We start from the raw sequence: 14,895 nt of genomic DNA, 5'->3' as shown, positions 1-14,895 counted from the left end.
TATGTTTATTGTACATTGTACTTTTTGTTAATGTATTTTAACGTTCATATATATATATATATATATCATACATATATATAATACATATATGTATATAATATATATAATATATTATATAATATATATAAAATATATATATATATGTATATATTTGTATTTTTTTTTTTTTTTAGTATAAGGTCCTTAATATTTCAAATAAAATATTAAAAAATTTTTTTTATTTTTTTAAATATTTTCTGCGTTTAAAACAAAAAGTGTACATTCATATAATGAATAAAGAAAAAGAAAGTTCTGAAAAAGTATATTAAAAGTATGATTAACGAAGAACAAGTCTATTTTTTATACTTTTTATTCTACTTGCATTCCTTCTTGTTACTTTGTTCGTTTTGTGTTTATTTTTATTGTATTTTTGCTACAAGACGTACCTGTTTCATTTTAATGCAAGCTGGTTATTTATTATATATATATATATATATATATATATATATATATATATATATATATATATTAATTTATGCTTGCAAAAAGGAACAAAAAATTACATATAATATGCAATACATGTGCAATGAAATGGACGATATATAGCAGACTACGCCTATATAATGACATTACATAAATACAGCTGTAACAGCAAATAATCCCACGCGCGATTAAAGAAGGCGTAGTAAACAACGTGTGCAACGTTGTCACAATCAAATAACGATTTTTATGACCGTATAACTGCAGATTCACAAATCGGTTGATATAATCGATGCAATATAATATATAATTTGACACTTATATAGATAAAATTGCGTAATCTAACCGGTCCGATAAAACAAGAAAAGAACTCGTCGTCAAAGTTCATATATATATATATATTCTTATCTTCGCCTCGTGATTCATATGATATTGCAAAGTATATCTACTTGTGTGCAGCAGATAGTAAAGATCTCGTATCAAGTGGAGGTGAACGGATGGTGAACAAAGTGCAAGACACGCGACGTGTAAGATTTTGGTTAAGTTGACGTGTGAGATGGTGGACTTTAACACGTTCTATTAACTTTGATTAGTCCAATTTGTCGGCTCGTTAAGTCGCGTCTGAGGTAAAATTTGCTTTTCATAAAAAAAAAGAAAAATTCGGGCGATCGTGTAAATTTTGTCTTTCGCGCGAATCGTCCATCGATAAATAAGTGTTTACGTCTCGAACGCGATGTACGTAATTGTACTCTATTATATCTCGTCGGTGGTATAATAAACTGTGTACATATGTAACTTGTTCTATAGGTAGAAATTAGTTTATTAATTGGCGTGCTAGTCTCTTGAAAAGAGGAAGAACGTTATTATACACGATAATTTTTTACATGATCAAGTGAATTTGTTTGTTTCATAAACTGATGGTTTCAAACACGCATCTGAGGTGTTGCAATTACTTTTTATTTTATTACAGATAGAGAAAAAAAAACTAAATCAACAATTTCACTGATTGACATCTGCAACATGTTGGAAAACGTGAATAAGGAATTGGCGCCTATAAAGTCACATTATTTTCTTTTCAATGCTGGTGAGTTGAATTGAAATTCTGTTTCTTCAACCGCTATGTTATATGTATACATATCTCTTGTGTCTTGTGTTGATTGTGTTGTCGTTTATTTGCAGCGACAGCACCAATGGTACAATTTTTGCCAACGATTGGAAAACAATTGGGCTTCTCTGGAACATTAGTCGGCACAATGTATACAGTATTACCAATTTCTGGTCTAATTGCAAAACCATTGTTTGGTAGTTTAGCTGACAAGTTTAGACTGCATAAGACTTTCTTTTTGATATTTCAAGCTGTATTGACAATAGCCTTTTTCTCTATTTATTTTATTCCTGAAATGGACAGGAGTGCAAACGTTACTCTTATCTGTGACAATAACATACCATTCTTAGAGATTTGTCCACAGAAGGAATTCTCGCAGAAAGCATTAAGTGCTGTAATATTAGAAAATATTCATATGAACTCAGTTTGTCAGGTGTGTATGAATTGAATACAATTTTTTGTACAATTACATGTATTAGTCTTTTATATTAAATATATAATAAAAGTTAAATGTTTTTTTATAGTTATCCTGCAAAGGAGTATCTCATGGTTACATTGAGTTATCCAGCAAGAATGTTTCTATGAACAGCACATTTGAATTTAATGCACAATTTGATATATATCAAGACTTACTTGTAAGAGAAATTTATAGAATATTTTATTCACTTATTCTGAAGAAATTAGGCATTAATATTTTATCATAAAAAATAATTTATAGACGAGCAACTGCGTAGACGTAAAGGTGCATATGTTTCTGGATGGTGTTAAACATGTTCCAGTATGCGGGGACCAATTGAGAACAAAGTGTATGGCAACCTGTCACAATAACAGTGCATTTAATCATCTTTTACAAGAAGCTAAGGATTCACACAGTGATATAAGACAGTCTACTTATCAGTTTCATCTATTTTTGTGGGCAGCCATAATAAGTTGGATCGGAATGGCAGTTGTGGTCAGCATAGCAGATGCCATCTGTTTTGATCTTCTTGGTTTGTATTCATAACATGTTTAATGTTACATAAATAACACTTATTTTCTGGTTACTTTTTTATATCTTGAACTTCACAGGTTACGAGAAAAGGAACGATTACGGAAAGCAGAAGATGTGGGGCAGCATTGGTTTTGGTATATTCGGTATAAGCGCAGGTTACCTGGTGGATCTTTTGAGCGAAGGACAGTATGAAAAAGATTACACTTGTATATTTTACATTATGTTGATAGCTATGATCGCCGATATCATTGTAGTAGCTGTGACATTGAACAAGGTACAAAAAATTTTTAAATATATACATAGTTACCCACACGACGAACTAGAATTAAGATGATATAAATTACAGGCAGACAAGAGTTTAGCGCTGATTATGGAGCGCGAATAAAAATTGCATTATTTATATAAAAATCAATTTAATTAAACGTTCAGTACCTCTTCGGCCCATCTTCAGTAATAATATTAATATATAGAATTCATATGTATTAATCAAAATAAATGGAATTTTTTTATTCGTGCTTCGTAACCAACGCTAGATTCTTATTTGCCTGTGATTTATGTCTTTTTATATTCTATTCGAGTCTTTTATTTATTCTTTATTATAGAATTAAGTTAATGCAGAAGTTTGATATTTATCAAAAATCCGAAATCGGCAAATAATGGGAGAGAATAGTATCATTGCAGAAAAATCCAGAATGCTCTACGAGTGAACCTTCACTATTTCGAGAACTGTTGAACGTTGTCAAAGAAGGCAGAGTATTGGTGTTTGCCTGGTGGTGCATAGGCGCTGGGATGTGCACAGCAGTCATTTGGAACTTTTTATTTTGGTACAGTGAAGATTTAGCAAGTAGCTCTCATATTGGATGGATTAAGACTCTGCAAGGTCTTATGACTGGCGTTCAGTGTTTCTTAGGAGAATTACCTTTCAACTTTGCGTCGGGCAGCATATTGAAAAAACTCGGCCATATTAACGTTATGAGTCTCGTGTTGCTTATTTATGCAATTCGGTGAGTAATTAAAAATCTTTATATTTTGTTACGTATAATTTATTATTTGTACATTATGTTATGATAAAAATATCGTTGTAACGTCGCAGATTTATGGCATATAGCATTATATCAAATCCTTGGCTGTTTTTAATTCTTGAATTGCTTCATGGACCCTCGTTTGGTCTATGTTGGCCAACAATGGTGTCCTATGGTGACAAAGTGACACCATCTGGTACCAAAGCTACTATGCAAGGCTTTGTCGGTGCTGTCTTTGAAGGAATTGGTGAGTTTTAATTTTATATTACATAAAACTATTTATCCTTTGTTTTTTAATATGTCTTAGTATAATTTTTTTTATTCATTTTAGGAGTAGCAAGCGGTAGCTTCTTATGTGGTTGGTTGATGGACATATTTGGAGGCGTTACAGTATTAAGAACGTTTTCAGTAGGTGCACTGTTATGGTTGAGCGTATTTTGGTTGCTGGAACTCTTACTGAGGAAGATGAAGGCCAATCCGTTATACCAAGGACATAGTCGTGAGTAACGATTATGTGGATGTATATATAACAAAGTACATAGTAAATTAATGTGTCATTCTAGTTCGAGATTCATAATTAAAACATGTCGTATATATAAATTTTCAAAATATTTTAAATAATCTATCATTAAAACTGTTTTTAAGTATTCTATATATTATTTGTATTTAAAATATTTGCACTTTAATTAATACTTATATAATAGTTATTTTTCTCTTGCATATTTCAATAATGTTTTTCCTATTTTCTTTTTTTTTTCAGATTTAGCAAATTATGCTAATCCAGATGATGCTATTCTTATGACAATAAGTCAAGAATTGCAAACTTATTAATAGAGCAATTTTATGTGGGATGAAAATATTATTGAAACTGAGTAAAAAAATTAATCTTTCAATGCACTGCATGCTGAAAGAAATATTTGTTTCATCGTGATATTTTGTCTTTTTGTAATATTCATAAGAAATTTTAATCATTCAGTATTATATGTCATAAGTGTAAATTATATATAATGCATACATATAATATCATATTGTAATATATATTTTTCTAGATTATGTTCTTCATTTATTTACCTTTGTTTTTACGTGCACCAAAGATAATCGACTTCAAATTTCGTCGAGATAAAAATATCACAGGTTGATAGTTGTGTGTATATATACTTCTAATAGAAAAATCTAGTTGTCAATAAAAAGAGAGTAAAGACTGAAATACTACAGGGAAAAATTTTTCTATATAATACGATCGACAGAGAGAGATTAAAATTATCAAAATTGGTCAGCAAAATATCTCAACCATTTATTTTCACTGTGAATCCATTTTCCAGAGATACACCGAATAACAAATTGTTATAGAGCGTGCCTGTTCGATCGCAATCAGTCGATTAGCAACTTTCTTTCGACTCTCGCCTAAATTCTATCGATAAAAAGCTACAAATAACTTTTCTCGTACTGTTGTACCGCGGCATAATCGCATATATAATCTTTATGTAAATCCCGCGTATATCGTTTACCGGTGATATATAAAACACTTTATGCTTTCCAGTGGCTTTATTCTTGTTTCGGCATCGATAATCGTTGAGTGAAAGAACGTGACGGCGAAGAGGCTTGACCGCTACTCGATGGTTCTATCATAGCTTGCAGATTAGAGATTTCGCCCGTCGCGGTCTCGCAACAATCGTTCATAATTATTCCGCCGCCTGGATGGATGAACGCGAGGCTGCCCTCGCTGGATGAGGCTAAACTGGTCGATAGAGGCGGTGATCGTTCTTTAGGCGACGCTGAGGAAGCGGGATTGGCCATGGGCGAAGCATTGGAACACGTAGCAGTTTCCAATTTGCCGTGAAGCTCGAGTATACGACCTTCCAGTAACAGATTGATTTCCACTTGCGCTCGATATTTTGATTCAACAGCTCCCAATTCGAACGCGTGTTGCTCCTTCGTTTCTTGCAAGAGTCGTTGCAAATCCACCAATTGTGTCTCTTTGCGCGCTTCTTTATTTTCTAACTCGCTTAAACGTGCCTTTAGTGCTTCCAAGTGTGATGTTCGCGATTCCAATTGTTTTCGAATATCTATTAAAAAAATTTTGATAATATATCTGTAATTTGTATTTCGCGTATGGGAAATATTAATTTTAATCTTTTTTTTTTAATCTGCACATTCGAACACTTACTGTTTAATTCTTCCGTATAAGACTTCTGAACTTGCGTTGCTTCTTGTTTAGTTGTCGGTGACAGAGTACTTGTATTTTCTTCAAGTCTTAATTGCGCCTGTGTAAAGATAAGAGAAATGTGTCCATAATTATATATTCCCCATACAATACAATATATAATAACATCTATTTTTACAAGTAATTTTGACTTAAATTTTCAACAACTAATTCACATTTTGTTAACTTTTTAATTCGAAATCAATACAAATTATATACCTCTCCTAAAAGCACGAATTTTTTCTGCATAATATCCACAATGCGTTCCAGTTCTTTACCACGATCCGCAACTTTTAAGGCTGCTTTCAGTTGATGTCCTGCATTGAAAAGTTCTGCCTCGGTAGAACGAAGTTGTTGTTGTATTTCAGTCGCCTTTTTTTGTTCGCTTTTCAATTCCAATTCGAGACATTCTAAGCGTTCCTTGAATGCATGGCTTTGTCGTTGTTCCTCGATGCACTATACACATAATAAAAATGATTAGTCTTTCAATCTTATTTATTTTTTCTTTCGATATAAAAATAAAATGGATATATATTTTAAAAGTCATACTTTAGTTTGCCAATGATGCATAGTTTCTTTGTATTGTTCCTCAGCTTGATGTGCTTCCTTTTTATTATATTCCAGTTGCGCTTTCAATGCTTCCACTTCTCTTTCTACCATTTTTAATCGATCGGTCTGCAAGAGACAAATAATACTAAATCTATTAACAATCGCGCGTAAAAATTTAATGTTATCATGTAAAAAGAATTATAAACGGACCAAAGCAAGATTATGCTCTTCCGAAGCACGCAAGTCTCTCGATTTACCGAGCAAACGTCGATTACGTTCGGCATGAACTTCTCGTCTTTGCCTTTCGAACTGTAGTTGCATTTGCATTAATTGAAGTAATTGATTGGCGATGGTTGGATCTATACCATCATCGTCTCCGTCTTCTTCTGCATCCTCTTCTCCTTTTTTCTTTTGCTTCTGTCTGGTACCGTTTGTTTCTGTAAAGCAGTTGATGTTTCACTTTGCTTGTCAAAAATATTTTCATTCTTATACGTTATATGTATTATTTTATATTTACTCGTTTTGCTAGAAAAGCTATTCACTCTGGTACAAGTCTCGATATATCGATCGAGCATGCTGATTGGTGACAGTCTTGAGTCAGAGCCCTCTTGGCTAAAATTTTGACCATTCTGATCTAACACTCCCAAGAATAGATATTCGTATGGAAATAAATCACATGTTTGAATGCTGACATCCTCGCGTTTCGTCGTTCGTATTAATTTGGCTTGATCTATTACATCTTCACTATTATTTTTTTTCATTTCCATATCCGGACAAGATTTAGTATGCCGAATCTGCAAGAGAAAACGTAAGCATTTTTTTTTATCAATTATAATTATTGCAATGTAAATTTCAATTGTCTCTAGTAATCTTTGGAGAAATTTTACGAGTTTTTTTATATTCTCACCTTGTGCGTTACATTTGAATCTGAGTCCTCCGATGGGAAATGACATTGAGAATATAGTCGAAGTTTATAAATCTTTTGCGATATTAAATCGGCTAGAGCATTAACTGTATTCCTCTCATTTCGTGCTTCGGACTGTAATTCGACATATTTTGGCATTTCAATTGTTCCATTTCCATGTGAACTTACTATCTCCAGTACCTACATTATAAAATTATATGTAATATGGTTTTTGTTTTTTATTCAATGTAGAAAACTCATCAGATAAATGAAATTAAACCTCTTGATCTTCTTGCCAAGAATCATTCTTTCCATTTTGACTTATCGCCATTTCTAAGAGTCTTCCATTTTCTTCGCTATTACTCTCTAATTTTTGTGGCTGTTGAACAACATTTTGTCTATCAGTCATAATTTTGCTTAATCTATGTGACAGAAATCCGTGTGCATTTCCCGTGATATCCATGCTTCTCACTGTAGTAGTAGAAGCAGAATTTATCGGAGTGGGCGTTGATGGCCGAGAAGATGCACTGTTGCCCAATGCGTTTAGCGCACGAACTGCGCTAGATCCCAAAGGCGCTTGTCTCGTTGTTAATTTTCGTAGATCCTGCATAAGATGTAACAAATTAATATTTGTTTCTTTCTCTCTTAGAGAGAGAGAGATAGAAATAATACGCGTATAAGAAAATTATTTTTATATACCTTAACAGGAGTAGTTTCAGGAGTAGCTTCGATAGCAGCTTCGGGCGGTGAAGTACCACTTCTATTATTATTAGGCGTCGGCGGGGCAGAACGTGGTTCGTGGGATGTATTTTGAAACGGCGGACTATGTGGTGGAACCGCCATGCTGGGTGACCAGAATGTCTCGTCTTCCCCATTACTTATCTCCACAGTTGTTACTCCTCCGATGTTTATCGGCGCGCAAGTAATGGAAGATTGATCTGTATAGGTAAATAGGTACATAAGTAAAACATAATTTTTCAATATTTTTTGACATGAAGATGATAATGTTAACCTAGAGGTGGAGTGCACCGAGAATTAACTACGCTTAAAATTTCCTCTCGACATTTGTCTAACGTAAAACGGCTGCATTCTATCACGATATCGTGATGTTCCATCTTTTTCCACCTATTAAATGGAAAAGAAATGACAAGAGTAATTTAGATACATTGCGTAACAAAATTATTTCTCATATATAGCAAACATATATACCTAGTGGCTGAAATTTCTACATCCTTGGATGCTGTAACGAGCAAAGGATGCATACGCACAGAATCCAACATAGGTCTAATAGTATGAGTAAATGTAGCCAATTGATCGCGTTGTATGTACTGTTGCTTCAGGTATGATATAAGATTGCAAGGATACATCGCATACAGTCTATGAAATAAGCTGTATAATCCTACCTACAATGGTGGAGTGTAAGGATAAGTAAAATTTTTGTTAGCTTCATCTTATTTATAAACAATCGTTAAATATTCACCTGTAAATGTATGAGGTACAAATGGTCCTTGTCGATGACATTTGGTAGTGTAGTGGTCGAAGTAAAAGTAGAAGGGGAAACTGAAGACGATTGATAATGATAATAAGAGGCCAAGCGGCCGAATACCTCAAATATTTCTGGTAGATATGGCCCTAGAGCGGCAGGTAACATTGGTAATAACATTACTAATAAAAGTAGGGCACTCATAAGTGGTAATATATCTGCCTCCACCTTGAAAAATACATTTTTGTGAAACTATCCATTTATTTAATTCCTTCTAATATGTATAAATTAAATGTCATATTGTTCAATATATAAAATTTTAACTGTAATTTGCACTAAGTATCATATAGCAAATAATCAATAGTATATAATAGTTGTTTATAAATTAAGTATAAATTAATTATAAATTATGCATATTTGAAATGACTTGTAATTCTATAACAATAACTAAAAGTGCATATGTGGAGCTAACAAATTAATAAAAAAATTAATGTGTATATATTTATATAAATGTTTATGTGCACCAATAAAGAAAAAAGAGAAATGTTTTACCTTAAGTAATTTAAGTAGATCTTTGAATAAAGCATGACTGGCTAATTTGTACAACCAAGTAGGTTGACGTCTGGCTATATGTCCGAGCAATGTAAGTGCCTGTATTCTCTGTCCACTATTGCCAGGTTTTGAAAGGACATCCGACAAACGATCCAATAGATGCTTGTCATGTGGATCTCGAACTCCTGCTAATACTTCGGCAGTCCTCAAGGAATTTGTGGAGAGATAATAATCGAATAATCCATTTACCAACCAATTGTCCTTTGCTGCAAATGTAATCCGATGCAATTAGAAAACGTTAAGTAACTTTTATGTACTTACTCTAATGGCAGTCAAATGTACACATATTACTCACTGCATAATAAATGATCGTGAAATACTTTCTTAATCTCCTCGACTTCTCCAAGTTTATTGGACTCGAGTAAATAGAATAGCTCGGCAGCAGCATTGACACTCATTTTGACAGTGGCTTTAAACAGTGGCTCGGTTTGAAAGGTGCTATTCTATCATGATCCTTAGATCAGGCGGTAGAAATCGGTCTGATAACGTCGCTTCGAGGCGTCAGCCGCCTATCATGCAAGACAGGCATCGTATGGAGCGATGATGCTAAAATACCTACCGGAGAAAATACAAAATACATATGTAAAGAATACAAAATCTAACAAATCGTTTGAGGATAATCCTAATTTACTGTACCAGAGTAGATTAGTTTGCGATATTTTACCAAAGTACTCGGGGCAAATGCCAATTGCGAGAATCGAGGCGAGCGGAGCGATCGAGTCGAGGAGAAAAATGATGATCGTGCGTGTTTGCGCACGAATTATCGTCGAATTTATATCGACTGTCAGCATGCATATTCTTTTTTCTTTGATACAGGGGAAAAAGAGCGTTACGGGGTCTCGCTCCCACAGTGTAACCGCAAAACTGTCATTTGCGTTAACGACCGGTCGGACGATGATCCTCGCGAAACTCTACGGAATGCGCTCGTCGCGAGGTCGAGTAACCGGATCGTGAGTTCGGACGTGTCCGGGGACGAATTATTAACAGAATAACTCACCCGAATTTCATCGAGTATCTCGAGCAGATTTCCGTGAGTTCTATGGCGACTGCTGGCGAAAATCCGGGGGGTGGGGAAAACTTCCATATATCTCTTTTCCGGGCCGCCTCTGCGCTGCCATCTGGCCGTCGCGTGTCAGGCATTGATTTACGTACATCTAGATGGGAGCTCCGGTTCGTGGAATTTTTTACTCGACTGACCAATCAGAAAGGTTCCGTGGGCATCGGCCATTTCGTCGCTTTCGGCCAACGCAAATAGCAGGGGAATTGCGTCACTATACGTACTATGTTTCGCGCAGTCATATGCGATCACGATCATATGATTGCATATATACATATACATATGACATATGATTTGCACACACGCGCAAACTGTGTATGACACGCGAGCCTATCGTCTGTGATTTAATCTTCGAAATCTGAAATTATGCAGAGTCTGACCAAGTGCTCGAGGCGGCACTACGTAGTCCCCAGCCGAATATTCCATTTCCCACCGAAAAATATTTACCTCCCGAGGGAAAAGATCCTACTTGACGTCAAGCACTCGAGTTGCGCGCATAGGTTATCTCTCCCCGTGTCTTATCACGCAAGTATCCGCTTGTTTATGACATCTTATTCCCGACTCCTATGTATTTTTGTTCCCGTTACATTCACTATTTTTAAATATAATTTTTATATTTAACTTTAATTCATTATTAATTTTTAATTTATGATATATTACTTTGCATATGATTTCATATTAATAAATTAAGTAATAACGAATATTTCACGAGGAAATGTCATTGGTGAAAATCTATGTATTTTTTCAGGCCTACAAAAAGATACGTAAAGAATTTCATGCTGTACAAGCTGCACTTTTGCATGGCAGCAACTTTACTTTTTCTCCAAGAATCGATAATGTTAGATATTTTAATACAACGTGTAGTAAGTCCAATAAGCAATCTTCAAAGGAATCGGGTTCTGAAAAGCCGGATAAGGATCCTGATAAAGATGAAGAGATGAAATTATTACTTCGTAAGCTCTCTGTGTGGGTTATATTATTATATGTTGTCTTACTTGCATTAAGACAACAGTTAGACACGTCAAATATAGAAGTGAGTTTTTGTTTATTGCTGTTTATCGAAAAAATCATTACAAATTGGAGATGTGAGATATTATTACTTGTTTGTAAGTATTGCTTAATAGCCTGCAGCTTCCATCTCTTGGAATGAATTTGTATATCATATGCTGGGGAAAGGAGAAGTTGAAGCGATTATTATAAATCCCACTATTGATCATGTTATCATCGTAGTGCACGATGGTGCCATTATCAAGGGAAGAAGAAGTCCATTCAAAAGATATCATATAGCTGTTCCAAACATTGAGAATTTCGAAGAAAAGTTGAGAAAAGTGGAGAAAGATCTTGGCATAAAAGCTGGTAGATAAACTCAATTTGCAATGCCATACTAAGCACTATACAGGGTGTCCCAGACTTACAGTATTACGGTATGACACGATAGGTCTGGGATACCCTGTATACTGGAGATTGCATCTTTTATAATACATTAGTTTTAAAATATTTTAGGCCAAGGAGTACAAGTGATTTATGAAAGGAAAATAGAATACATAGCGAGTATCGTGAGATTTTTGCTTCTCGCGTTGTTGGGTATTGGTGTCTTCAGTTTAATCAGAAGACGAGGTTTCTCTTTCAAACCCTTTGAGATTATCTCGCAGATGAAGCAAGCGAAATTCACATTAGTCGAACCGTTAATGGGAAAGGGTAAAGGTGTACACTTTGCGGACGTAGCAGGATTGAAAGAAGCTAAGATAGAAGTGATGGAATTTGTCGATTATCTCAAACATCCGGAACGTTACAAGACACTTGGCGCTAAAGTGCCACAAGGTATGCTTAAATATGTACATGGAAAATTATCAGTGTTCCAAGTTTATACTATAAAATCGAACTTGTGTAATTACATTTGTAGGTGCTTTGCTTCTGGGACCTCCTGGTTGCGGTAAAACGTTGCTGGCTAAAGCTGTGGCGACCGAGGCGAGTGTTCCTTTCCTATCTATGAACGGTTCTGAATTTATTGAAGTCTTTGGTGGTTTGGGTGCCGCTCGAGTTAGAGATCTATTCAAAGAGGCGAAAAAGAGGTTCGACGCTCCATTGTGTTTTTTTTAAATTTATATATTTTGACAATATTAATACTTGCTTTAATAAAATTTTCTCTAGAGCACCGAGTATTATATATATCGACGAGATCGATGCAATTGGCAAAAAACGCTCAGACAGCTCGCTCGGAGTCTCTAACAGTGAGTCTGAACGAACGTTGAATCAGCTTTTAGTAGAAATGGATGGAATGATAGCAAAGGAGGATGTTATTATATTAGCTTCAACAAACAGAGCGGATGTATTGGATAAGGCGTTACTAAGACCCGGCAGATTCGACAGACACATCTTGATCGATCTTCCCACTTTAGAAGAGAGACAACAAATCTTCGAGACCCATCTCAAGAAAATATCTTTACGAAGCGAGCCTTCAAAATATTCGGGATATTTGGCTTACCTTACACCTGGATTTAGTGGTATTATACATTTAAATTCATTAATAAACAAACAATGTGTTTTATTAATTTGGCAGTATATAAAAATGTTATTTTCAGGTGCTGATATCGCGAATGTTTGTAACGAAGCAGCATTGCATGCCGCGAGGGACAAAAAGAAACAGGTCGACAGCAGCGATCTCATGTACGCGATCGACAGGACGATCGGTGGCTTGACGAAGAGAAATAATCCATTGACTCCGTCCACGAAACGCGTCGTCGCCTATCACGAGGCCGGCCACGCGCTAGTGGGCTGGTTATTAGAACATACAGATGCCTTACTCAAAGTAACGATAGTACCGCGAACCAATCTCAGTCTGGGATTTGCACAGTACACTCAATCTGATCAGAAACTTCACAGTGAAGAGGAACTCTTCGAACGAATGTGTATGATGCTGGGCGGTCGAGTAGCAGAATACATAACGTTCGATAAGATCTCGACGGGTGCCGAAAACGATTTGAAAAAAGTGACGAAAACAGCGTACCATCAAGTCCAACAGTTTGGAATGAGTCCGGCTGTGGGCTTAATTTCTTTCAACGAAGAGTATACTGATTCAGTATGTATACAAAAGAAAATATTTGCAAACTATTTGTTATGTTTAACGTGTATGTATATTTTTGTTCCCTTTCTAGAAAAATAAGAAACCATATAGTAAAAAGTTGGCGAACCTAATGGACGCAGAAGTGAGGAGAATAATAGGAGAAGCATACGAACGAACTCGACGATTACTTTTGGATAACAAAGATAAATTGGATAAAGTATGTATATTTTATTATACACATCCTTAGAGTTATGTAAATATACGTATACTTAGAGTCATGTATCGTGTATTTCATGGTATAAAATATTTTTATCGATAGCTCGCGGAAGCTCTATTAGAAAGGGAAACGTTAACATACGATGATGTGGAGAAATTAATCGGTCCGCCACCATTTGGGAAGAAACGACTTATAGAACCAGCAGAATTTGAAAAATCTGATCTAGACAGAGAATCCCCGTCGATAGATAGAGCAACAGTATAGTAAATATGTTTTTGTAGATATTTATACTGTATAAAGAAGGAAGGTGATAAAACATAATATGATAAAACATCAATATTATTACATCAATTTTTTTCGTAAATTATTTGAAATGTTTGTATAAAATGTTTTTTTTGTCAATATATCTAACATGCCATATTTCCAACCTGTTATATAATATCATCATTCATTATTGTGCTTCACAACCTGTGAGATGAGAATAAGAACAAACAAAATTACACGAATGGAAGAATTATCTTTATTTTGACATTTAGGTAAAAACACATAAAGTTTTGAAAAAACGCGCAACCTGTTAAAAACATGAAATTTAGATTTAAAAAAACTGTTAATCTAGAATGCATCACAATTATACTTTTTTCCTTTTATTTTGTTAAACTTTTCTTTTTTTTTCAATAAAAAATAGATACGTGTATTTTTCTATGTAAATATATTCGTTATATGAATATGTATTATATATATATATAATTAAAATATATATTTAAAAAAATCAGAGTATCATCTTGTACTCTATGGGCATCTGCTTTTTCGTTACAAATGTAGTTGTCTTTTTTGTTACAAAGATGTTGCAAGAAATTACAAATGTGCAACAAAGTTGATACATTGAGTACTTGGCATACATGCATTTGATTCGCTCTTATATGGAGGAGAATATCATGCAATCTCAAATATACAGTCACGTATTAGAAATTGCACCTTACAATTGATACTTGTGTTTGTGGTCCTCATCAATCAATAATCTGCATCTGCATCTTAAATCTCTTGCTATTTATCAATTTAAAAAAATGATAGAAATCTAATAAACTTTCTGATTATTTAACAATCTATGCTAATAAGATGACAGTTAATGACGATTGTAATATTATAATACTATATAATAGTAACTTAAAGAAATCTATGGCATCATAACTACAATATGATATACAACAATTAATTTTAGCAGATTAAGA

General features: G+C 34.3%; 3 protein-coding genes across 9 annotated transcripts; 2 read left to right on the top strand and 1 right to left on the bottom strand.

The window, feature by feature from the left end:
* The first annotated feature begins 555 nt into the window (after positions 1-555).
* On the top strand, positions 556-4,628 carry Sugb (Sugar baby transporter). Of its 6 annotated transcripts, none has more exons than XM_072899520.1 (10): positions 556-1,085; positions 1,430-1,543; positions 1,639-1,997; positions 2,089-2,199; positions 2,283-2,553; positions 2,633-2,829; positions 3,237-3,559; positions 3,649-3,824; positions 3,909-4,111; positions 4,338-4,628. In XM_072899520.1, the coding sequence occupies exons 2-9, from the start codon at positions 1,480-1,482 to the stop codon at positions 4,082-4,084; spliced, it is 1,677 nt and encodes a 558-aa protein (XP_072755621.1). In that variant the 5' UTR covers positions 556-1,085; positions 1,430-1,479; the 3' UTR covers positions 4,085-4,111; positions 4,338-4,628. The 6 variants fall into 6 exon arrangements, with proteins under 6 accessions (XP_072755621.1, XP_072755602.1, XP_072755579.1 ...); XM_072899501.1 differs by having other exon boundaries at positions 558-986; positions 3,909-4,076; XM_072899478.1 differs by having other exon boundaries at positions 559-1,085; positions 3,909-4,076.
* A 218-nt stretch (positions 4,629-4,846) lies between these two features.
* On the bottom strand, positions 4,847-10,467 carry Tsc1 (tuberous sclerosis 1 protein hamartin). 2 transcript variants are annotated; one of them, XM_072899430.1, is made up of 15 exons: positions 10,326-10,467; positions 9,624-9,883; positions 9,269-9,534; positions 8,714-8,944; positions 8,443-8,636; positions 8,246-8,358; positions 7,933-8,171; positions 7,514-7,837; positions 7,237-7,434; positions 6,847-7,123; positions 6,540-6,766; positions 6,330-6,455; positions 6,000-6,236; positions 5,745-5,841; positions 4,847-5,643 (listed from the first exon to the last, which is right to left on the bottom strand). In XM_072899430.1, exons 2-15 carry the CDS (start codon positions 9,724-9,726, stop codon positions 5,123-5,125), a joined length of 3,153 nt encoding a protein of 1,050 aa, XP_072755531.1. In that variant the 5' UTR covers positions 9,727-9,883; positions 10,326-10,467; the 3' UTR covers positions 4,847-5,122. The 2 variants fall into 2 exon arrangements, with proteins under 2 accessions (XP_072755531.1, XP_072755542.1); XM_072899441.1 differs by lacking the exon at positions 10,326-10,467 and adding an exon at positions 9,993-10,295.
* Positions 10,468-10,629: 162 nt separating this feature from the next.
* Positions 10,630-14,086, top strand: Spg7 (SPG7 matrix AAA peptidase subunit, paraplegin). Its single transcript, XM_072899454.1, has 9 exons — positions 10,630-10,910; positions 11,134-11,418; positions 11,510-11,741; positions 11,889-12,206; positions 12,289-12,457; positions 12,537-12,889; positions 12,968-13,464; positions 13,541-13,666; positions 13,769-14,086. The coding sequence occupies exons 1-9, from the start codon at positions 10,752-10,754 to the stop codon at positions 13,928-13,930; spliced, it is 2,301 nt and encodes a 766-aa protein (XP_072755555.1). The 5' UTR covers positions 10,630-10,751; the 3' UTR covers positions 13,931-14,086.
* The last annotated feature ends 809 nt before the right edge of the window (positions 14,087-14,895 follow it).

The sequence above is a fragment of the Anoplolepis gracilipes genome, chromosome 1 (genome assembly GCF_047496725.1).
Source record: "Anoplolepis gracilipes chromosome 1, ASM4749672v1, whole genome shotgun sequence".
Classification (NCBI taxonomy): domain Eukaryota; kingdom Metazoa; phylum Arthropoda; class Insecta; order Hymenoptera; family Formicidae; genus Anoplolepis; species Anoplolepis gracilipes.
The sequence above is the reverse complement of the archived record's forward strand: the minus strand, read 5'-3'. Positions and strand labels throughout refer to the sequence as shown.

What these genes read in the sequence shown, in the direction of transcription:
- Sugb (XM_072899501.1), top strand. Translation starts at nt 1,480, where the DNA reads ATGTTGGAAAACGTGAATAAGGAATTGGCGCCTATAAAGTCACATTAT. An exon ending in ATATATATCAAGACTTACTT is followed by an intron (nt 2,200 to 2,282) that starts GTAAGAGAAATT and finishes AATAATTTATAG; the next exon opens with ACGAGCAACTGCGTAGACGT. An exon ending in GTTATACCAAGGACATAGTC is followed by an intron (nt 4,077 to 4,337) that starts GTGAGTAACGAT and finishes TTTTTTTTTCAG; the next exon opens with ATTTAGCAAATTATGCTAAT.
- Tsc1 (XM_072899430.1), bottom strand. Translation starts at nt 9,726, where the DNA reads ATGAGTGTCAATGCTGCTGCCGAGCTATTCTATTTACTCGAGTCCAAT. An exon ending in TGTACCTCATACATTTACAG is followed by an intron (nt 8,637 to 8,713) that starts GTGAATATTTAA and finishes CCACCATTGTAG; the next exon opens with GTAGGATTATACAGCTTATT. An exon ending in CTTGGCAAGAAGATCAAGAG is followed by an intron (nt 7,435 to 7,513) that starts GTTTAATTTCAT and finishes TTTATAATGTAG; the next exon opens with GTACTGGAGATAGTAAGTTC.
- Spg7 (XM_072899454.1), top strand. Translation starts at nt 10,752, where the DNA reads ATGCAGAGTCTGACCAAGTGCTCGAGGCGGCACTACGTAGTCCCCAGC. An exon ending in CTCTCCCCGTGTCTTATCAC is followed by an intron (nt 10,911 to 11,133) that starts GCAAGTATCCGC and finishes GTATTTTTTCAG; the next exon opens with GCCTACAAAAAGATACGTAA. An exon ending in ACGAAGAGTATACTGATTCA is followed by an intron (nt 13,465 to 13,540) that starts GTATGTATACAA and finishes TTCCCTTTCTAG; the next exon opens with AAAAATAAGAAACCATATAG.